This window comes from Aspergillus steynii (assembly GCF_002849105.1).
Source record: "Aspergillus steynii IBT 23096 chromosome Unknown P170scaffold_2, whole genome shotgun sequence".
NCBI classification, from domain to species: Eukaryota; Fungi; Ascomycota; class Eurotiomycetes; order Eurotiales; family Aspergillaceae; genus Aspergillus; species Aspergillus steynii.
The window spans coordinates 2511862-2532969 of NW_020194399.1; the positions used below are offsets into that span (position 1 = coordinate 2511862).

The 21108-nt window shown below is 51.8% G+C and overlaps 8 protein-coding genes across 8 annotated transcripts; 4 read left to right on the top strand and 4 right to left on the bottom strand.

Moving 5' to 3' along the window:
- The first annotated feature begins 104 nt into the window (after window positions 1–104).
- On the top strand, window positions 105–1080 carry P170DRAFT_402176 (type 1 glutamine amidotransferase domain-containing protein). Its single transcript, XM_024846408.1, has 3 exons — window positions 105–287; window positions 350–587; window positions 644–1080. The coding sequence occupies exons 1-3, from the start codon at window positions 210–212 to the stop codon at window positions 1033–1035; spliced, it is 708 nt and encodes a 235-aa protein (XP_024707506.1). The 5' UTR covers window positions 105–209; the 3' UTR covers window positions 1036–1080.
- Window positions 1081–1179: 99 nt separating this feature from the next.
- On the top strand, window positions 1180–2674 carry P170DRAFT_453674 (HNH endonuclease family protein). Its single transcript, XM_024851378.1, has 4 exons — window positions 1180–1799; window positions 1859–2030; window positions 2131–2269; window positions 2425–2674. Exons 1-4 carry the CDS (start codon window positions 1606–1608, stop codon window positions 2535–2537), a joined length of 618 nt encoding a protein of 205 aa, XP_024707507.1. The 5' UTR covers window positions 1180–1605; the 3' UTR covers window positions 2538–2674.
- A 220-nt stretch (window positions 2675–2894) lies between these two features.
- Window positions 2895–4131, bottom strand: P170DRAFT_444247 (amidohydrolase family protein; the record flags this gene model as incomplete). The annotated part of the gene is made up of 4 exons (XM_024850615.1): window positions 2895–3043; window positions 3134–3611; window positions 3679–4029; window positions 4081–4131. 4 exons carry the CDS (start codon window positions 4129–4131, stop codon window positions 2895–2897), a joined length of 1029 nt encoding a protein of 342 aa, XP_024707508.1.
- Window positions 4132–4860: 729 nt separating this feature from the next.
- On the top strand, window positions 4861–6106 carry P170DRAFT_444248 (uncharacterized protein; the record flags this gene model as incomplete). Its single annotated transcript, XM_024850616.1, has 5 exons — window positions 4861–4896; window positions 4947–5195; window positions 5260–5572; window positions 5630–5690; window positions 5752–6106. 5 exons carry the CDS (start codon window positions 4861–4863, stop codon window positions 6104–6106), a joined length of 1014 nt encoding a protein of 337 aa, XP_024707509.1.
- A 174-nt stretch (window positions 6107–6280) lies between these two features.
- Window positions 6281–9180, bottom strand: P170DRAFT_322486 (putative esterase; the record flags this gene model as incomplete). The annotated part of the gene is made up of 6 exons (XM_024843323.1): window positions 6281–7173; window positions 7231–7543; window positions 7598–7701; window positions 7756–7998; window positions 8050–8935; window positions 9019–9180. Coding segments are annotated over 6 exons (2601 nt in total), but the record flags the coding sequence as incomplete, so codon positions are not given.
- A 1594-nt stretch (window positions 9181–10774) lies between these two features.
- P170DRAFT_423105 (uncharacterized protein) lies at window positions 10775–12435 on the bottom strand (the record flags this gene model as incomplete). The annotated part of the gene is made up of 3 exons (XM_024847483.1): window positions 10775–11735; window positions 11802–12060; window positions 12105–12435. 3 exons carry the CDS (start codon window positions 12433–12435, stop codon window positions 10775–10777), a joined length of 1551 nt encoding a protein of 516 aa, XP_024707511.1.
- Window positions 12436–12891: 456 nt separating this feature from the next.
- On the bottom strand, window positions 12892–16093 carry P170DRAFT_507058 (acyl--CoA ligase). The gene is made up of 5 exons (XM_024854441.1): window positions 15613–16093; window positions 14504–14764; window positions 14116–14447; window positions 13967–14087; window positions 12892–13921 (listed from the first exon to the last, which is right to left on the bottom strand). Exons 1-5 carry the CDS (start codon window positions 15833–15835, stop codon window positions 12939–12941), a joined length of 1920 nt encoding a protein of 639 aa, XP_024707512.1. The 5' UTR covers window positions 15836–16093; the 3' UTR covers window positions 12892–12938.
- A 1879-nt stretch (window positions 16094–17972) lies between these two features.
- P170DRAFT_444251 (gamma-glutamyltransferase family protein) lies at window positions 17973–20120 on the top strand (the record flags this gene model as incomplete). The annotated part of the gene is made up of 7 exons (XM_024850617.1): window positions 17973–18212; window positions 18275–18308; window positions 18368–18545; window positions 18601–19189; window positions 19244–19404; window positions 19459–19592; window positions 19648–20120. 7 exons carry the CDS (start codon window positions 17973–17975, stop codon window positions 20118–20120), a joined length of 1809 nt encoding a protein of 602 aa, XP_024707513.1.
- Between the last annotated feature and the right edge of the window lie 988 nt (window positions 20121–21108).

Genomic DNA, 21108 nt, shown 5'->3' on the forward strand with positions numbered 1-21108 from the left:
GATGATCTGCGTAGAGAGTCCACAGTAGAGTCAAGGACCCTGAGGGTGGAGGGAAGAGTCTCTCCGTTCCCCGTCGAAAGTCTCCGAGTCCACCGCCAACAGATGATGTCATCCATCTTCACCCCACTTGTTTAAATCAGGCGGATTGGACCCCGCTCTCTTCTGCACACATCCTGGTTTCTTCATCCTCAAATCAATTCCTCTGCAAAATGGCCCCCAAAGTACTTGTCGTTCTCACCTCGCAGGACAAGATCCCTGCCAACGATCACCCGACCGGATGGTTCCTGGTATGCTCCTTGCCCCTCGTTCGAACGGTCGAATCGATTCTGACGATTTCTCTCCTAAATAGCCTGAGTTCGCCCATCCGTGGGATGTCCTCCAGGGCAAGGTCGACATGGTGATTGCCTCGCCCAAGGGCGGCGAGGCCCCTCTAGACCCCGGTTCCGTCAAGATGTTCGAGGGCGACCCCGTCTCGACCAAGTTCCTCAAGGAGCAGGAGTCGCTCTGGAAGAAGACCGAGAAGCTGTCCGACTTCACGGACCGCGTGGGTGAATTCGACGCGATCTTCTACGTCGGTGGTCATGGCCGTAAGCTTCCCTCCTGCGGAATATAAATCATGAGCCCGAGCTGACCCATCGTCCAGCCATGTACGACCTGCATTACGATGCCACCTCCCTCGGGCTGATCCAGTCCTTCGCGGCCGCCAAGAAGCCCGTCGCCGCCGTCTGCCACGGTCCGACCGTCTTCGTGCGCGCCGTCACCCCCGACGGCACTCCCTTGCTGTCCAAGGCGACCGTCACCGGGTTCTCGAACGTCGAGGAGGACCAGGCACAAATGACCTCGGTCATGCCGTACATGCTGGAGGACGAGCTGAACCGAGTGACGGGCGGCGGCTTCGTCAAGGCGGCGGATCCCTGGGGCGAGAAGGTGGTTGTGTCGCAGACGGCGGGCACCGGCGCGACGCTGATCACGGGGCAGAACCCGGCCAGTGCGACGGGCGTGGGGAAGGAGATTCTGAAGGCGTTGGGACTGTAATCATTTGATAGTATTTAGTGTGCCCAATAATAGCTTCCATTGACCCCATGTTGCGGTGCATTCGCGCTAAATCGCGGCCAGGACTTCCGCCGGTCTCCGCTCTTCATCTCCCGTCTTCTGCCCTGCACATCTCCCCTGTCTAGGACCCTCTCCATTTCTTCTCTATCTGACACCCATCCAGCCCGAAGATCGGCGTCCTCCGCCGCCTCTGCGCGAATCAGCGACGGCACTGACCCGGCGTGGAATGCCGCCTGTCCAATGACCAGCCAACATGCCGGCCAGGGGACATCGCGTGAAGATATGCGTGATAACCGCCCCTCGGCGACACAGGGCCTCTTCTCTCCACCAATCCCACCGTTCAGTGCATTTCATTTCCGGCCAGCACAGCGCGGCACGATGCAGTCGGCAGAGATAGCTAGCACTCCTGCACATGCAAGGGGGTCGTGTCCGTGTCCCGCTGACCGACGGATTTCTTTTCGGCGCATATATAAATCAGCCCTGCTCGCGATGGATGGGATTGCAGGCAGGCAGCTTTTTCTTTCTCCATCAATTCCTCCCTAGCCAGCCAACATGGTCCGCGCTCTGTTGCCCGCTCTTCTGGCCCTCCCTCTGGTTTCGGCCCTGCCAGCCGCCCTGCCCACTCCTCCTGGCATTCCGTCGACGAGCACCGCCGAGTCCGAGCTGGCCAAGTTGACCGTTGCGGCGCAGGGCTCGGGCAGTGACTATGACCGGGACCTTTTTCCGCACTGGATCAGTCAGGGAAAGTACGTGCCTATTTCCCTCGTCGATATACTACGGTAGAAAGGAATTAACAAGACAACAGTAGCTGCAACACTCGCGAAGTCGTGCTGGCGCGTGACGGCGAAGACGTAGAGCAGGACTCGTCATGCGCCGCTGTCAGCGGAACCTGGCTGTCCGAGTATGACGGCGAGACGTTCACGGACTCGAGCGACTTGGATATCGACCATATCGTGCCGCTGTCGAATGCCTGGAAGGTACGGCTATGTTTCCTCCCATCTTCTCGAACCCCTGCTTGCGTTTCATGTAGAGTGGATTCGTGGGATATGATTGTGGATGCTAATGAAGACCATACAGTCCGGCGCGTCTAAGTGGACCACCTCCCAGCGTCAGGCGTTCGCCAACGACTTGACCAACCCGCAGTTGCTGCCTGTTTCTGCTAGCTCGAATCGCTCGAAGGGCGATAAGGGTCCCGAGAGCTGGAAGCCGCCACTTAGTATGTTTCTTTCCCCTTTTTAAATCCGCTTTTTGTCCTCCTTTTAATCACCATTTTTCTCCCCTTTTTGTCCTCCTTTTTCAAACGAAACGATTCCCCGTTCCCCTGTTCTTCCCTCGTCAGATGATCTTCTCGACTGGTGCTAATCTGTTTAGAATCGTTCTACTGCACCTACGCCAAGATGTGGGTCAAGATTAAGTCGGTGTATGATTTGACCATCACGAGCGACGAGAAGAGTGCGCTGGTCGACATGTTAGATACGTGTTAATTTCCGGGGTTTGGGACAGATTGTTGTCGGGGATGAGATGGTTTAGTCGGTGTTATGTACAAAGTGGGTTAGTTCTGCCGGCAGAAATGGATATGAAAATGGTTATGAGTTTATGAATGTCTGGAATCTCTACCGAGTACGTTCGTCTTATATATCCGTTCTCATCGTTCTACAGTATATACCAGGTCTATTTTGTATGTTGAAATCGCACGTAAAATATACGCGTTGCAGTTAATGAAGCCCTACCAATGACTGTGCGCTCAAAAGCTTCCTTCAGGGGACTCTATTCATACATGATATGTTACAGTAAAGGTAACCCCCTCTACACTCCACCCCCCTATCCCCTCATTTTTCAGTCTATTTCACCCCCAGAATCTCAGCAACCCTCGGAAAAATCCCCAGCGCATTCCCATGATTAATCCTCGCCATCGCCGAAGCGTTGAACTCACCATTGCTCTGAATCGCCTTCACAGCCGGCTGAGCCTGCGTCGTCGGAACATAAGGATCTAGAAACCATCAGCCTTTCTCCCCGACCCAAACCAACCCAAACAACTCCACTAAACAAAAAGACAAGGGGAAGAAAGAGGAAAACTTACAATCCGTCCCCGTCACCAACCCACCAACCCCCACAAACTCCTTCAACGCCTGCAACTGCACCCTCGACGTCGCCGACGCCGTGTCGAAAAAATACCCCGCCAGCTGCCCCATCGACTCCGACACACTCAGTCCTCCCAGGAACGGCATCGACGACATCCCTGCAATCCGCGACGCCAGGTACGGCAGGGCGCCGTCGCCGTGCGCGAAGATCATCCTCACGTCTGGGTACCGCGCGCGCTGACCTGTCAGCAGCAGGTTCTCGATGGCCCGCACCGTGTCGAAGGGATACTCGGTCATGGGGACGGGGTAGCCCATTGAGACGGCGGAGCAGCCGGGGGCAGCGGGGTGGATGAAGACGGGGGCGTTGTGAGCGCGGAGGGAGGCGAAGATCGGGTCCAACGTGCTGTTGCCGAGGTAGGTGCCGGCTGAGTTGGTGAAGGTGGCGGCGCCGGGGAAGTGGAGGGTTGTGAGGCAGTGCTTTATTCATCAGTATGTATTATTTTAGGTTGGTTGGAATGGAGAAAGAGGGAGGGAGAGGGGGTACTTCAAGTTCCACCAGAGACTCCTGCACATGCGGCAGAGGCAGGAGACAGAGCGCGCCGAGACGGTCAGGGTACTGGGTTGTGTAGGTGTGCATTTCGAGGTTGATACTGCGGGCGAGGGCCTGTGCTTTGGACGGGTCTTTGATGAAGAAGACGCCCGGTGCGCTGATGCTGATGGTCGAGTAGTTCACGCCCAGGCTGTCCATGGTCGCGATGTGGTCTTCGAGCGTCCAGTCTGGGACTGGGAAGCCGTCGGCGTAGAGCGATCCGTTCTGCACGGGGTAGCCGGCTTCGATCATGGCATCCTTCCAGATCTGGGGGACGACGTGGGAGTGGACGTCTATGCGGTAGTTCTGGTTGAGGTTTATGGTGGAGTTAGTAACGGCGTGAACATGTCCGTGAACTGAAGACGCCGCTGCGGCGCTGAGAAGGAACGTTTGAAGTAGGCCGGGCATGACGGAGGAGATGATTCAAGGATCTGAATTGGACCAGGAGAAGCTCCAGACACGACAAGCAACGCGCTCAATTTATGGGACGGCCGAATAGCGCCATTAGGGCTAGTAGGGATTCGTCTGTACTCGCTCCCCGACGGCCATACACCTAATGTCTAAGTCGGCGTGCACACGCGGCATCATCAATACAACATCAGGTCATTGGTGGGCGAGACGGACGGTGACTAGGATTAATTTGAAGGATTGTTTAGTTTGGAATGTGGAGAGGCTTAAGTTAGGGGATCCACGACGACAGCTGCTCAGACATCTCTATCCCTGGTTATGCGGTGGACTGTGTTGAGATCGTCCTTGATCTACTCCGTAGATAGTTCTTGTTTTATGGGGTAGACCGATCAGTACCCATTTTCTCAGACTCTGATCTGTTGAAGAGTCGACATGAAAAAACCTTCAAGTCTTCTCCAGCCTTCTGGCTAGTCGGCAGTGCAGCCCTAAATCGCGCCTTTAGGCCGATGGCCCACTTCATAGTCCCAGTTAGTCTTCCTTATCCTTGCATTTCTGATTATAACCGAAATACCTTGACAAAGAAACAGGCCAGACGACTTCTCGTCCTACGGAGTATAAATGATGCCTGTATCCACAGCTCCTGTCCGGTGGAGCTCACCCACTGGCGCTTTCTTCCATCTACGTCTGCTGCCGAGGCGAACATGACCCCTGGTCAAGGGTTTGTTCACCATGACCGAGCGATCACAGATATCCCATTCTGGGGAGGTAATTCAATTGGATTCTTTCTGCATTACTATCCTGATTGATATGAAAAGGTTGAAGATAGGGGACCGGCTCTGGTGATCATCAACGGGGTGGTCACTGCCGTGGCAGCGCTCGTGGTCGGCCTCCGCGTGACATCCAGAGTCATGATTGTGAAGAAGTTCGGATCAGACGACTGGTTCATCATTGCTGCGGTCATCACCGCCATCTTGAATGTGGTCGTGGCCGGGCTCGGTGTGCAGTATGGGACGGGGAAGCACAAGTGGGATCTGTCCAAGGGCGATGCGCTGCCCGCAGCGAAGGTATGAAACTAGAACCTTCCCCGATTTCTCTTATGTCTCAGTCTAGCTAATTGTTCAGTTCTAGCTACGCTTTGTCACACACATCATATATACCCTCATCACAGCGCTCATCAAAGCTTCTATCTGCCTTCTCTACCTCCGTCTGTTTCCCAATATTCGAACCACAACCCTCGGCACCCTCGTGTTCGTCAGTGCCATGAGCTTGGCAATTATTCTTGCTACAATATTCCAGTGCTCTCCGGTGGACGCCGTATATAATCAGCAGAAATACAAGAATTACACCTGTTTTCCTTCGATTCCGTTCTGGTACGCCGGGGCTGCATTGGCGCTTGCTACAGATATTTGGATTCTGGTACTCCCCATCCCGACTGTTTTAGGTGTGTATCCCGGCTCTGAACATGTCATATGGCTGATCTAATCTTCTCACTGAGTAGGTCTCAAAATGGGGACGAAAAAACGATACATCCTGATCGGGCTGTTGTCTCTCGGCGGAATGTATTACCCCCTTCCCTCTCCCTTTCAACCGTCCCAACCTCAGCAGAACTGACAAAAGCAGAGCCTGTATAGCCAGCGTCATCCGCATGATCTACATCGTCAAGCTCTACCAAAGTGCTGACCCCAGCTGGGACACTTTCGGAGTGTCAATTACTTCCGGGATCGAAATCGCCGTGGCAATCATTGCAGCTAGCATTCCCGGCACGCGCCCGATTGTGGAAAAAGTGTTTCCACAGCTGTTCTCCAGCACGATGGGCACTTATGGGACTGGTAGTGCTGTTGAGGGGGGTCTTAGATATAGGAATCAGTCTCGAGGCCAGGTTCAGATGTCGGTCTTTACGAGTAGGAGGGAGAGGGAGAGACAGAGGGATCGAGGGGATGATGATTCTATGAAGGCTATTGCTAGGGGGTGGTAATTGTTTGGCTTTGCCCTCCGGATTCTTTCTATGTTTTTCACTATGGATGTGAGTTAAACAGAATTTCTGTTAAAGCAAACTAAATGGCTAATTGGGAATCAAGTGGGAAAAAAGAATATCGGTATCAAGACCAAAACTCTTCAACCAACATCAGAAGAGAAAGAAAAACTAAATCGGCATCTCAGGCAAATGCGGATCCTTTGCCGGGCCATCATCCCCCAGAATGTCGTCGGAATCACACTTAGTAAACCAAGTCCTTGCCGTGTTCTTCAGCGAGTCCATGATCACATGCTGATCCGCATGGCCATCCCCATCGAGGTCAGGATAGAAGGTACAGTCGGCTGGACCCTGGCCCAAGAACGCCGGTTTCGAGGAATCAGTAGCCTCAAATTTCCACTTCGACTCATCCTTCTTTGCACCCTCCCTCGGACCGTGGTTATACCAGACCGTGCCGTCTCCATTGAATAGGTTCGTCCGGATAATATCCGCCCTGCCGTCACCGTCGACATCGGCGAACTGCAGCCCCGAGCGCTCCCCATAGTCACCCGCCCAGATCATGCCCATACTATGCCACTCGCCGCCGCGGTGCTCGTACGCCTCGACGTGGCCCAGACTACTGACACAGAGGAAATCATCCTGTCCGTTCCCCGTGATATCAGCGAAATGAACGGCCGGGTCCGACGGTCCACGTCCGTTGCGTGCGTCGCATCGAACATCTGTAGACATGAAGGTAGACCACTTGGCGGGGTTAAATGGTCTTTTTGGGCTGTACTCGTTTCGAAAGATCATCAGTTTGGTGCTGTCTTCCGGGAATGTGCGCACGATGTCGCATTTTCCGTCATTGTCCCAGTCCGTGAGGTGGATGTTGGCTCGGTCCAGGGGCCCTACGCCCACTGCTATCGGGTCGAAGATCAGCTCGCCGTCGTCCCAGAAGCTATCGCCGTTGTCGGTCACACTGCCCATTCCTCTGTTGCCGTAGAGTGTGATCTTGCCCTCCCCGCTGACCCAAAGGTAGTCTGCCATGCCGTTGGTGTGGCCCATCATGTTGCAGTAGCGGTTCCCATCAGCTGTGAGTATTTGGTATGGATTGAAGGGAGTTGGTTATGTTTGCGTGGGACACGTACATTTGATCGTCGTTCCGCCGGTGCCTCGATTTCTCCACACACGCATGACGAGACCGTCTTTGTTGGATTGGATGAACACGTAATCGCGATTGTACTCCGAGAATACTTTGGCGAAGTGGATGCGATCTCGAACGCCGTCTTTCGCGAATCCTCCCATTCCTTCGTGCGTCGGTCCCTGGTTCTGTCCCTTGCGGACGGCCTGACGCCATTCGATATTGGGGCCGTCACCTTCGTCGCTTTTCACGCAGCTTCGAGAGTTCGTCCACGTTGTCACTTGTCCGTCGTCGCCGACCCAGAGCCAGTCATCGCGTCCCTGTCGCTGTCAGTGGTTCAGACTCTCAGGAGATGATTGAGAAGGTTAACTCACGTCACCGCTGATGTCGACGAAGCGCACGCCGCGAATATCGCCCATGCCTTTGCCGGTGAACCGCTTGCCCATTGCTTGCCACCCGATTGGCTGGTCATCTACATCTGGTTAGGGATTTGAGTCCTGGAGACAGTCTGTTTGATTCGTGGTTAACATACTTGTGCCTCCCATATTACGCCAGCAATAAATACCACCGTCATCGTGGATCACGCAGTAATCAGTTCGCCCGTCACCGTCAATATCTCCCAGTCGAACATGATCTCTATCGTATCCTTCCGGGTCTTTAATCTGGTCAATATCCCGGAACGTCGGTGCCTTTTCATTGCTCCCATCCCCAAGATTCAAGCTTCCATAGGCAGTTCCATCTGGCCCAATGCAGATGAAATCATCCAATCCGTCCCCTGATCCGTTAGCATATCACCACTCGATACCACAGGCAATCCAACACTCACCATTAATATCCCGAAAGTTAACCCCGGCCGGACCACAATTACTATCCACATCCAGCTGCTCCTTATGAAAGTTGTACGTCTCATTCGTCTTCTTCACCCCCGGCCCCTTATTCTGCCAAATCGTATACACAGTCTTCTTCGGCTGCATTTCAGCTGGAGTCATCCTCAACATATCGCTCCTCTTCGGCGAAAACAGCCTCGCAAAGAACGTCTCGTCTCGCTCCTTGTCCGGCTCCCCGCCTGCCAGCGCCAACACCTCCCCTATCGACTCGGCATCGTGGATGTACACTCCGTCGTCGTCGCCGCTGCCTCGCTGCGTTAGCCCGCCCGCATCGACCCCATTGTATCGGCTTCTCTCACAGATTCCGGCCTCCGGTCCCACGTCGGGGATCTTCTGCTCCTTGGCCGCTGCTTCGATCGCTTTGAACCACACCCATGCCATCTTCGCGTAGCCGAACTCATTCGGATGGGTTGGATCCGGCTTGTCGCTGGTTCCGATGTAGTCTTCCGGATACTTGAGCCAGCCGTTTCCTGGGGCGGGTTTATCGGGGTCCATCTCGGCCAGGTAGATTGAAACGCCCTCGTTCTTCATGGCGACGACCAGGTCTCGGAACTGTCTGTTCATCGGGGTGCGGTTCATTTCGATGGCTTTATCGTCGGAATAGAACAGCGTCGAGAGCACGATCACCGTCTGACGCATCCCTTTCGTGTTCACGATACTTTCGATGAGGGCGCGCATGCGCACTCCGGCGTTTTCGATGTCGATGTCCTGGGCGCAGTCGTTTGTTCCGGCGTTGATGAGCACGATGTTCGGCTTGAAGTGGAGGGATAGCTGGGCTGCGGCTTTTACTTGGTCGATTGTGTCGCCGGGGGTAGCCTCGACGTTCTGCGTTTGTCAGTCAAGGCTATTCTATTGGATGGGGATGGGGAAGAGAAGGGGACGTGGATGGGTTGGGCTGGAATAGTTACGTTGTCCTTCATGGTGCCGTGGTTCTTCGATCCCACCATGTTGACCTCGTTGCCTTGCCACTGGAGTCGGTCGCGCAGGGGCTTGCGGTAGCCATTTCCTGACGCGGAGTTCTGGCCCCAGGTTATGGAGGCGCCGAGGGGGAGGATGCGCAGTCTGATGCGGTTGTCTTTGTCGCCTCTTTTGGTCCAAAAGTGGTCAGTCGAGGGGGTGTCGATGTTTGCGAGGCTGGAGTTTCTGGGAGGGATGGTGGCGCTGTGCACGCTGAGGATGAGATAGAAGAGGAGGAGAAGGGAAGTGAGGAAGGATTTAGAAGACATTTTGAAGATGATTGGGGAGAGAATTGGGGTTTGCACTCGGTTGTAGGGGATGTAGGAGGTGTAGTGGATGGGAAGAGAGTGTAATGGTGAGGTGCACAATCGAGGTCGAAGTTTTATATGATGCTTTGCCGGGGTCTGGGAATGAGGTAGAGATGATGCTGTGAATGTTGTTCTGCGGATCAACAAAGGAATCCTCCGGTTGATTATTTTTAGATATCGTCATCCCACAAAGCTTCGTGCCTTAATTTGGCTTTTAAGGGAAGGTCCCGGTTATTTCCCCAGTCGGACATGCTTGGCTATGCTGTGGAAGTAGCCCTATATTCGAGAGATGCTTTTGCCGATGCTTGGGGTCTCTACTCTCCTCATTTTCCCAGTTCTATTATTATCACCAGGGCATTCTTGGTTTTAAAAACAGGTTCAAGTCACCAGAATACTCGCTCTCGACCCTGCATTAGCGAGACCATGAAAGGCGATCCTTAAATCTACAACCCCTCTACCGAGTCTCGATAATCGAAAATTTTAGGCATTGTCCCAGGAATGAACAATCTGTATAACTTGGGTAGAGAATACAAATACCATGACAAAAAAGAGCCCCTGCAGTTTCTAAGAATTCTGTGTATCTGGAAACTATCTGAACATGGATGCTTGTGCAACGGATGCAGGACGCCGAAGTCTAAACCTTATATCTACCCTGATATAAAGAAGCATTTACTAGCCCCGTAGTCGCCTGCTTATTCGGATGTGGTGACTGTGCCTTAGCTGAAACATGCTCTTTATTTGCTGGAAACATAAACTGACCTCTTTACGAGAAGGCAATATGCTTGGTTCGTCTACGTACCGTGGCTTTTCTTTGTTTTCTGTTTGTCTTGGGGGCCCAATGCTTGTCTTTCCGCGCAGGCTGTGGTACATCCTGATGTAACCTTATCTCCTGCTCTCTGTTTGAGCTGAATGGTTTTGTACGACTCCAGACCATGTGTATCACACTGGTAGGAAATTCATGAAGGCTTCGTGAATTTTCACCGCTGGACAGAGGCGAGGGAGTGACTGGTAATATATATTGCAATCTGGCTGAAGAATGTAGTAACGAGTAAAGAGCACATTTTTCTCATGAGCTCGTAATCCAAGCCATGCCCGATTCTCTCAATATCCTCAACATTCTGCCAAATCATTTGAGGACTAGTAATCCTCTTCTGCCCGAAAGTGCTGCATGGGGAACGGTGCCTGACAAAGGAGGCGTCAAGGTCATAAATCGACTAGACCGAAAGGGGCTAGCGTGGCCATGCAGATGCAGTGGACCAGCTTCCCGAATAGGCAAAGCGTCAAGAAAGGAAGGAAGGACAAAGTGCAACGGAACTTCCCTCGACTGTTTTTATCCACAAGTTCTATCTTTCCGGTCGATGAAAGAGTGACACCGGACCAATGATTGAGGCGATAGCTGTCACGAGTACAAATGACTGTCAATCTGAGAGACGAGGTCATCCACAGTCACCGCGTCCCAGATGCTTTCCACCCAGAGCATGTCTTTCACCAGACCCACGGCCTCGCAACCCGTCATGATGCAGAGCAGCTCCATCAGTCGGCAGATATCATCAACGTATCCTGCTTCTCCCGGAACAGAGATTGGGTCTGACATCTCCACCAGCGAAACAATAACCAAGGACCAGAGTTGCACTTTCCACAGAGAAGTTGAGGCACTTCGGATGCCTCGAAGGTAGTCAATCACCTTTGACAGCTTTTCACGGAGGAACATCGCCTCTCGCGCGGCCAATTGAAACATATTGTTCTTGATTGTTGCGAGCATGATGAGTATTGACAGTCGGATCATCTCTCTCGTGAACTCGGCGGACTTGGCTGCGTTCACTCCTTTGTCATCGTCGCTGGACGGCTCATCCTTGATCGAGGGCTGAGTCTTTGGTGGATAAACCGGCCTATCCATCGACAGCAAATAATGTGTGACTGGTCCGAACAGTTTAATGGAGATGGTGTTTTCCTCGTTTTTCCAGTACCCCGGGGGCTGGTGCGCATTATCATTCAGATGCTTGACCGTGACTGCGAGCTTTTCGAATGCCGTATCAACATGATCAAATTCTGGGTGGTGCAGCGCAATATCCGAAACTAGATATCTCAAGAACGGAGGGGTGTGGATCTCGATGTTATCCGACAGTTTCGATACGCTCGGGTCAAAACCGGCAGATCGGGGAGAAAGATCCTCAACCACGCTTATGATTACATCGAACCTGAGGGTATTAGCATCTGCCAACTTCTCCAGGTCAGAGGAGCTACCAAGGAATGAAAAGCGGGGTAGTCTCGTGAAGCCCGTCGTATCCTCCTCGCACCTGGATGATCCGCTGGACTCCCTCCAGATGAGCCCGTGAGCGAGCCAAAGTCCCGACATAAAGCTGGAATAAATCAGCAAAACACACTACTATGGCAACCGAAGGAATCGAACATCATGACATATCAACCCCAGAATAGTTGTTATAAGTCCTGCGCTCAGGCGATCCTTCGAATTCTCCAGTCGGCGCGTTACCTCCTTGACGCATTTGCCATAGTACGTCAAGCACTCAACGCTCTTTTCATATTGGTATGCCTTTCGTTGATAGATTTGATCCAGGAACATCGCAGCGTTGGCCAGAGATACAAGGAAGGCGCTAGCGTCCGTCATGGCCATCGAGAACCAGATCGCTCGAAACGGTCGGAATACATAGTCTGAATCGGCGCTCACTGGTCCAGTTAGCTGACGAACATTCACATAGAATGCGACGTACTGAAATGAATGAGCTGCATAATTCGGTCGTCTAGTTGGATTGGGTAGTATGACGCATTGTGCGGGTCGAACGCGATCGGCTTTCGTGGGGAACATGGAGTCAGTGTGCTCTGCGATGAGGTTGTCGATAGCCCATCGTCCTCAGGGGGTTGTTCTTTTAGGGACAGCTCCCATGTTTGCGGTCTCTTGCGAGATCGCCGAGACTTTCCAATTTCTCGCATGGCTTTCTGGCGGATTGTACGCCGTGTACCCCTGGCTTTCAGATCATCCGGCCGGGAGATATGCACGAAAACAAGGCCTTCGTTCTCCTCGTCAGTGCCAAGCGGCCGCATTTTGATGAATGTGTGATTGTTCGTTGGGTTCGAAGACCTGAGGTCTGTACTGATAGTTTCGTCAACAATTAAGGCTCAGCCGCTGACCGATTTGGCCCCCAAACCTCGTATCCCGGGACCCAATCAATAAAGACCGGGAAAGACCTACTAGCCTTGGTGAAACCAGCTACCATAAGCCGCGCATTAATCCCTGCTGTGATTCATTCTTCTGCGACGTTTACTCCACATGTTGCAGGCGCAGTTGACTGTAGTAGGTTGCCTGAACAGGGATTTCTTCTATCAGCAGCCAGTCAATGACAAACAACGTCATCGCTACTCATATGTCGCGGCCTGGCATGTCATCAAATGTCAGAAGGAATCGTTGACGAGCCTTACGCTAGCAGACGGTGGCAATTCGCCAGGCAGTGTAGGGATTACGACATGAATCATGATCATCCCTTATCAACGCTCAGCTATGTCGATCATCATTCTAATTCCAGTACCTTAAAGCTTTATCCGAGTGCCTATAGCTTCGCCTTGACCCTCTCATCCCGCACCACCAGTCTTTTCCCCGAGGTTCCTTTCTTTTCCATGTCCCGAAGGACTCTCCGCAGGATTTTCCCGCTGGCGCTCTTCGGGATTTCCTTGACGAATTCCACCTCCACAATCCATTTATGACGGACTTTCTTCGCTCGCACGTACTCGATTATGTCTCTGCCTATATCCACTAGGCCAAATCCATCGCCAACCCTTTCCTTCTCGCTCGATTGCAGAACCACGTACGCTTTCGGTCTTTCGCCCGAATAGTCGTCCGGGATGGCCGTTACAGCCGCATCCGCAACATCGTTCCGGCCAAGGAGCAGATCCTCCAGCTCAGCCGGCGACACCCCGATTCCCTTCACTTTGATCATCTCTTTAATGCGGTCGGTGATGGTTAGGAATCCCTCTTCGTCCATAAATCCGATATCCCCCGTATGTAACCACCCTTCTGCGTCGAAGGTCTCGCGGGTGGCTTTCACGTTGTCTAAATACCCCATCACTACCTGTGGGCCTCGCGCCAGAATTTCTCCCAGCTCGTTATACCCCATTTCGCGACCCGTTTTCGGATCTAAGATTTTCACTTCCGTGTTGGCGACAATGGTTCCTACATGATGGGCATACTGGTAAGATTGTTTATCAAACGGATGCATCGTGATACAACTGCATGACTCCGTCATGCCATACGCCTGCTTGAAACCCGTCCAGGGGTACCGATTCTCCAGCTTTTGGAGAAACCCTTCGGCCATCGGAGCAGCCCCGGATGTAAAGGTCTTAACATGCGACAGATCGAACTTCGCCGCCGTCGGGTCCTGGAGGAGACGGACCAAAATAGGCGGTACGAGTAAGAGTTCTGTGATTTTGTTGTCGACAACGGTATTGAGCATGCTGGTCATGTTGAAGGACGGGAGCATAAAGACCTCTGTGTTCAGGAGGATGGGGAGGTGCATCAAATGCACGAGGCCGGTTACTGTATTGGTCAGGGTGGGTTCTTTCCAAAGGGTTAGAGACTAACTGTGGAAGAGCGGCAGGACTGCCAGCGTTTTCTTATAATCCGGCGGCACGATCTGTTGGATCTGCATGCACTGCGCCATGACATTGTGGTGCGTGATCATCACCTGCTCCTTAGCAATCTCCTTTGTCAGTTCGAAGAGGAAGACCTACTGCCTTGGGAAGTCCCGTGGTTCCACTGCTGAAGCTCAAAAAGCCACACAGATCGCGATTGGATTCTTCGTCAGCAAACTTGAACGGCGAGACCTGTCCATCATCGCCGTACTCCTTGCCGATCTCCAAGAGCTTCTGGACATTGGTATACCCGTCTTGCTCTCCCTCAAGCAAAAGGATGCGGTCAGCGGGTATGCCAGCATTCTTGGCCGCCGGAATGGCAACCGCCAAGGACGATGGGACCGTCAGTAGGTACTTTGCCTTGCCTGTTGTCAACGCGTAGGACATTTCTTCGACGTTATATGCCGGCGATGCACCGGAGACAATGCCGCCTAGTTCATGGTTAGATTGTCTTTCACCCATCAATTGCACAGGAAGTGGTGCATACCAGCGCGAGCCGTCGCTAGCAGCGCAACCGGATACCAGATGGTGTTTGGGCTGAACATAGCCACGGTGTCACCTTTCTGCAGGCCATGGTCCCGAACCAGCGCGGTGGATATGTAGGTCGCGTAGTCTTTTACCTCGTCGTAGCGGATGCGCTCGGCAGTGGCGGCGTTGACGAAGGCGCCCAGGTCGGTCGGGTGCACGCGGCGCAGAGGCGAATAGTCCGAGTCGAAGATAAAGTCCCAAATGGGGAGAGAGGTAGGGACTGTAGATCAGGAATTAGTGAGAGACGCCGTGGGAATTGACTGATTTGTATACTTTGCAGACGTGGTCGAGCGGACGAAAAGATCATCGTGGGGAATCAATGGGGTCAGGATGCGTTTGCGCGAGAAATGCAGTTTCCGACGGGACGACCTCGATCAGAGAAGCGGGGATCGTGGCAGCTAAATAGCAGATCTCCGAACGACAGGAGGCAGGAGTCCGCGGCAAAGACGGTGGTTTCATGCATCGTCGGCTTTGCAGCTGCTTTCCCCGCATCTCATTGGGATTCGGTCCGCCTTGGTCTCACTCAGCTGACGATGCCTGGTTCCTCCTATCCCTTGCAGGTTCTGGTCTGACTGTTGGTTTCGCTGAAGAATGCGCCCTGTTGGAGCAGTCTGGTCATGCAAGGGGGAATATTAGACGTAGCATAAATAGGGATAGAAAGAAAAAAGCGGTGTAAAAGGAGATACAGATCGGGGCAGGGAAGTTAAAAAACTAGATATAGTCAACAAATAAAAGAAAAAGAAAAGAGCAATAATCACATACACAAAACAGGTTATGTTTTAAATAGTCTGGATGGTTTGTGGCCTAGACCAGATTCGATTCATCGGCGCCTGGAAATTGTGAAATTAGGAAATTAGGGTATAGCAGTTGGACTATTCCTGATCTTGTGGGATTCCTCGGCATACATCTGACATCTACTATTTACTCTGGTCCTTGATATCTATGCTTGGCTTTGAAATATGGACATCTAAGTTATCGTAGCACACTAAGTACATTTGCACGGTTTCTTTTATTTTCCTTTCTTCTTATTTCACTTTCTCCGCTGAAATATATATATTCTCAACACACCAATAACGCTCACTTCTGTATCCTCTCCCACTCTCCCTGGAGAATCCCGGGCAACTCCTCGTCCACACTCGGACCGGTAGGATTCCACCGCCGGAACCCATCCTTTCTGCACCGCAATCTGCGCAATCTTCCTACCGACGTCAGACCACCGATGCTCCTCTGTCGCCGCCGCATATAGCACGCCTCGGGTCCCCACAACCAGCCGCAGGAACAGATCCGTCATGTCCGTAACATGCACACTTGTCCCCAGGGACTGTCCCTCGCCGATGATCGGGACTTTCTTCCTTTCCAGAATCACGTCGATAGAATATACAGCTGTCGACTCCGTTTCGAGACCGGACCGCGTCCAGCACCGGTTTTTGACAGGTCGCCGGATATGATTTCTACAGCTGGGTATTGGGTCTTAACGAGGGAGGGCTTTTCAGCACCGCGGACGAGAACCCGATAGCTGCAGTTGGGGTGTTGGAGGATCAGCTGCGAGAGCACGTCGCCGCCGATGTAGCCCGTGGCTCCGGTGCTGTGGTCTGTTAACTATCTTTCATTTTTGGGTTGGGGCCTGAGGGGGGTTACATGAATACGCGAGTCAATTTGATTCTGTGTTTTATCTTCGAGTATTAGATGTGAGGACATGGTGCTGCTGCGGTGCTTTTGTCTACCGATCAATGCATGTGTCGTGTTGCGGATTTCTACACGGTCGATTTCTAAGCGCAGATCGTTTTGGCATCCTGGGGTATTGCGGGGGTAGACAGTGACTGGGACAGTTAAGGATTGGAAATTAATAAATCTTGCAGTGGTGGGATGCATTTACTTGTAACAATATGTATCTGCGCAGTAGATACCTGAGGTGGTACACTGCGGATTGAAGATATTCCCTCTCTCCTGCATTCATTCCATATTGATAATGAAGCATTGAAATTCTTCAACCCGACATGGTGACACCTCTGTAGCTACCGATTTCGAGGTTGTATGGTGGGCGCAACCTAATGCCGCTTTAAAAGATTAATGCCTGAATGCGAGACCCCCGAGAATATAACCATACTTGACAGAAAGATTCTCGACGTCTTTGGCAGCTGCACCCAGCTTCCAGCCTGCACATAGCCTGTTTAACACATTCCCGGGCCCTCCCTTCTTCAAATATGCGGATCTATCCTGCCGAAGAATTCCTCACCTTGCCCTGGCTTGAAGTCAGTCTGCGGTTCCGTTATCTATGCAACGCCGGCCTTCCAACGTGCATCCCACAGTATTCTGGTACATTCTTCTTTCTCGAACGCGGCGACGGTCCGCTTGCATTTGTTTCGAATCACCAATCAGCTGTTGACTTTTCTATCCATACTCGCGATACCGGAGTAAAGTGGAATGTGACACAGAGAGGACACGAAGAATGTCCCGGAAAAGAAAATGTAGATCAACTGCAACGCTATCGGAAGGGGCGGCGGACCGGTCGGGATAGCAGGGAGGGCTTTGCCTGTTTCTTTGTTCCGTAGCTACTGGAGTAGCAGTTTCGCTTCTCGTAGAAAGTCCATATTAACCCCAAACGTCAACCAGTAATGGTAAAAGAGACCAGAGTTGTGGTGCATAAGAAGCTAGAACCAGATCTTTCACCACAATGTCATGTACAACGGCTTCCGGAGAAGAGCAACCGAGCTATTCTGTGCTAATGCCGGTTACGGATGGCATATTGAGGAGTCTTCATCAACGCACCACCTCTTCGCATATAGCCTCCCGAAGAAGGCTGATGATTGAGATTCACACGATGCCGTGCTTGTATTGATGAACTGTGTTTGAAGAGTTCAATAGGTACCTGAGCGTGTCCGCTGAGAGGCAAAGCTGCTCTCTACAAGCCCTTGTATGTATATAAGGTGTATGTAGTCGAGGTACTGCTGTTCAAGCAGGAAAGGACTGACCGAATTCCTTTCAAGCTCCACGAACCCCTCGGTGCAGATCCATTTCGGCCGCAAACATTCCTGAACGAATCTGATACAGCTGGACCGAGGCCATTCGCAGTCTTGACGTCTAACACAATCTTCAGCAGCGCAGGACAGACTGGAGATTGACATATATCGTCACATACAAGTGTAGCATTACTCTCAATCCTACCTTCCGAACTTGTGAGGTGGTAGTGCTCTGCTCAGAGCCATCTACATATGATTGATCCCCCCGGAGTAGCTACCCACTCTAGCTACGAAAGAAGAAAGCATCTGCCCTCCCTTCGTAACGTTGCAAAATGAGGGAGCAACCTGCATAGTGAATGACGCATATGACTATTCCATCTGTCCGATGGCATGAGTAGAAAATTAGCAATGTCTCCAACCGTGCCGGTTTCCTTGCCTGGATAGTCATACCAGCAACCGTCGTTCAGGATGATGTCTCCCACGATGACACCATCTACTTGGACATTAGTCTTATGCACCTTACTCCTGCATCTTGTCGGCGCTCATGCGTACATACACGACTTTTCTTTCACTGGACAACAGCCCCTGCATGAATCTGTCAACATTGCACAGGATGGCTATCAAAAGGGTGCTGTCGCGAGCGAGAGCAGAAACTGCAGCGAGCATGGGATTACAATGTTAGAGAAGGGTGGCACGGCCGCGGATGTTGTGAGTTGAAGCTGAATATATTATGAAGTGTGTCCATCCACTGATGAAGTCCGCCCGAACAGATGGCTGCCACGGTGCTCTGCGTGGGTGTTGTCAGTGAGTACTCATGAGAGGCGATGTTAGGGTAAGGGGATGTGGCTTATTTGCTGAAACAGATATGTACCACAGCGGCATTGGGGGTGGTGGATTCATGGTAATTCGTTACCCAGATCCCAAGGAAGATGGCGGGTTCGGGTACGAAACTATTGACTTCCGCGAAGCTGCCCCGGCCGGTGCACACCAGAATATGTTTGAGGGGATCGAGGACAGAGCCCAGGTGGGCGGTTTGGCCAGGTATGAATCATACTCGACCTACCTCGTTGCTGGGAACATTAACGCTTTTGGCTAGTGCTGTGCCCGGAGAGCTTCGCGGGCTGGAATACCTGCTTCAAAACCATGGCGCTCTCACCTGGAAAGAGGTGACAGAGCCTGCCATTAATGCTGCACGATATGGAGTGCCGGTGACCGAGGATTTGAAAAACTATATGAATCGGGCCGTTGGCAACGGCGAGGACTTCCTGCTCAAGTATCCATGGAGCGAGACCTTTGCCAGGCCCGATGGGACTCGAGTGCGGGTGAACGATACAATAAAGAGAACAAAGTATGCAGACACTCTGGAAGCAATCGCAAAAGACAACAATTTGAAGAGCTTCTACGAGGGAGACATTGCAGAGAGTATCGCAAAGGCAGTCCAAGACAACGATGGCATCATGACTGTGGAAGACCTCAAAAACTACACTGTCATCAAGCGGGGCCCACTGCACGTGTCTTATGGCGACTATAAATTGACAAGTATCAGGGCACCTGCCAGTGGTTTTATTGCATTGAATGCGCTGAAGGTTTTGAGTAATTACGAGGACTTCTTCAACGGTTCTGAAGAGACCATGTCGCTGGACACCCACCGGATGGTGGAAGCAATGCGGTTTGGATATGCGATGGTAAGCCAGCTGGAACAAATCTCCATCCTTTGTGATTTACTAAAGAAATACCAGAGACCGAAACTGGGAGATCCCGCTGGGAAGGCGTATATTGAAAAGTTCCAGGAGGATATGTTGACCGATGAAGCTACTTACAATATCTACAAATCAATCAATGACACCACCACGTTCGAGGAAGATCATTATAACCCTGGTGGCTATGGAATACCCAAAGGGTAAGTGTCAATGAGCATCGTGAACGTATCTGGTCTATTTCTAAAATCATACAGAGGAGGCACCTCGCACCTGGTCGCAGCCGACGACTCCGGATTGGCGATTTCGCTCATTACATCGGTCAATCTGTTTTTCGGCAGCCACGTCATGGATAACGAGACAGGCATCATCCTGAACGATTCAATGGACGGTAAGCCCAGCTGACTACGCTCGCCTTGAACGCGTGGACTGATGAAGTACACTAGACTTCTCTATCCCCGGCACCCGCAACGCATTCAACTACGTCCCTGCCCCCGAGAACTTCATCCGACCGAGAAAAAGACCCCATTCGTCCATGTCTCCCCTGATCGTGACTGGTAAAGACAAATTCACATTCCTCACCGGCTCAGCAGGAGGCAGCCACATCACCAGTACCACCATTCAAAACACCCTCCATGTCCTCAACCAGGGATTGAACGCGAGCGCGACATTGGCGAAGGCGCGTCTCCATGACCAGGTGAATCCTTACTACTGCTCCTTCGAACATGGCCGCGGGTTTGATGTGCACACGGAAAAATACAACGAGAGCATCGTGGCGTACATGGCCGGGCTAGGCCACAATGTGAGTTGGATTATGCCTGGCTTGAGCACGTCGCAGGCGGTTTTATGGTCTGCCGAAGGGGGGTTCGACGGCGCTGGGGAGCCTCGGCAGCAGAATTCTGGATGGGCTGGGAAGTGATGGGGTTATCATAAGAGAATACGAGGGATCTTCTGCTGCTTTGCTCTGTTTTGAGACTTTGTTTTCATAGGAAATAAGCAACTATGCAAACCCTGAATGAACACAGTATCCAGAAACCGAATAAACCTTTGGCTCCTTCTATTGCACGTGTTTTTCTCGATTTCCCCAAGGCAATTTCGATATAAAAGCCAAGCAACCGATCCCATCAAGCATTCCTTCCAAGTATGGACTCCCATGTAGTTAGAATATAAATTTACAAATCTTCGAGACCTGAGAGGCCATCATTTCGAAGTACGAATATTCAAGTAGAGATAACAAAAGGCTAGTACATCTTATGCTATCTGGTTGTGTAGTAACGCGTTCAGTTTCGTGGGCTGTAGTACAGTTATCGAAGACCTGCCACTTTATCAGTTAACTCATTACGTCTGATATACATATATAAAGAGAAAGATCACGACCGCCGACCGTCAGCAACAAATCATCATGAGGGAAAACACGAATGGGGTGTGGATGAAAAGCCGTTGATTTCAAATGCAGAAGGCAATAGACTAATACATTAAGCAAGAAGGACTGCTGACCCTGCCTTGGTCGCAAACAGCTCAATGGGATTTATGCCCCTGATATGGATACAGGCAGAGATCGGCGGTGGAGCCACCGTTGCTGGGTCCAGGATTGATGGACTCCGTTCTCCGTGCTCCGTAATGACAGCAACGTGTTGTTTGGAGTTAGCTTCCAAATTGCATTGAATGAATACTGGGCCTATGCGACGGAGGGGCTTCATAAATTGGACTTTTGAACTTGGCGTTATCCACTTGATGAGGTCATTCTCACCAGGAATTGAGCTTCACGCCGATCAAGAAAATGATTAGGAGCTAACTGGAGGGTATACGGATTCCATTTTCAGGGGATTCGCATATTCGAAGCAGACAGAATATTCAGGCCTAAAATAAAGTAGTTCCAGACATACACCTGTATGACAACGAGCAAG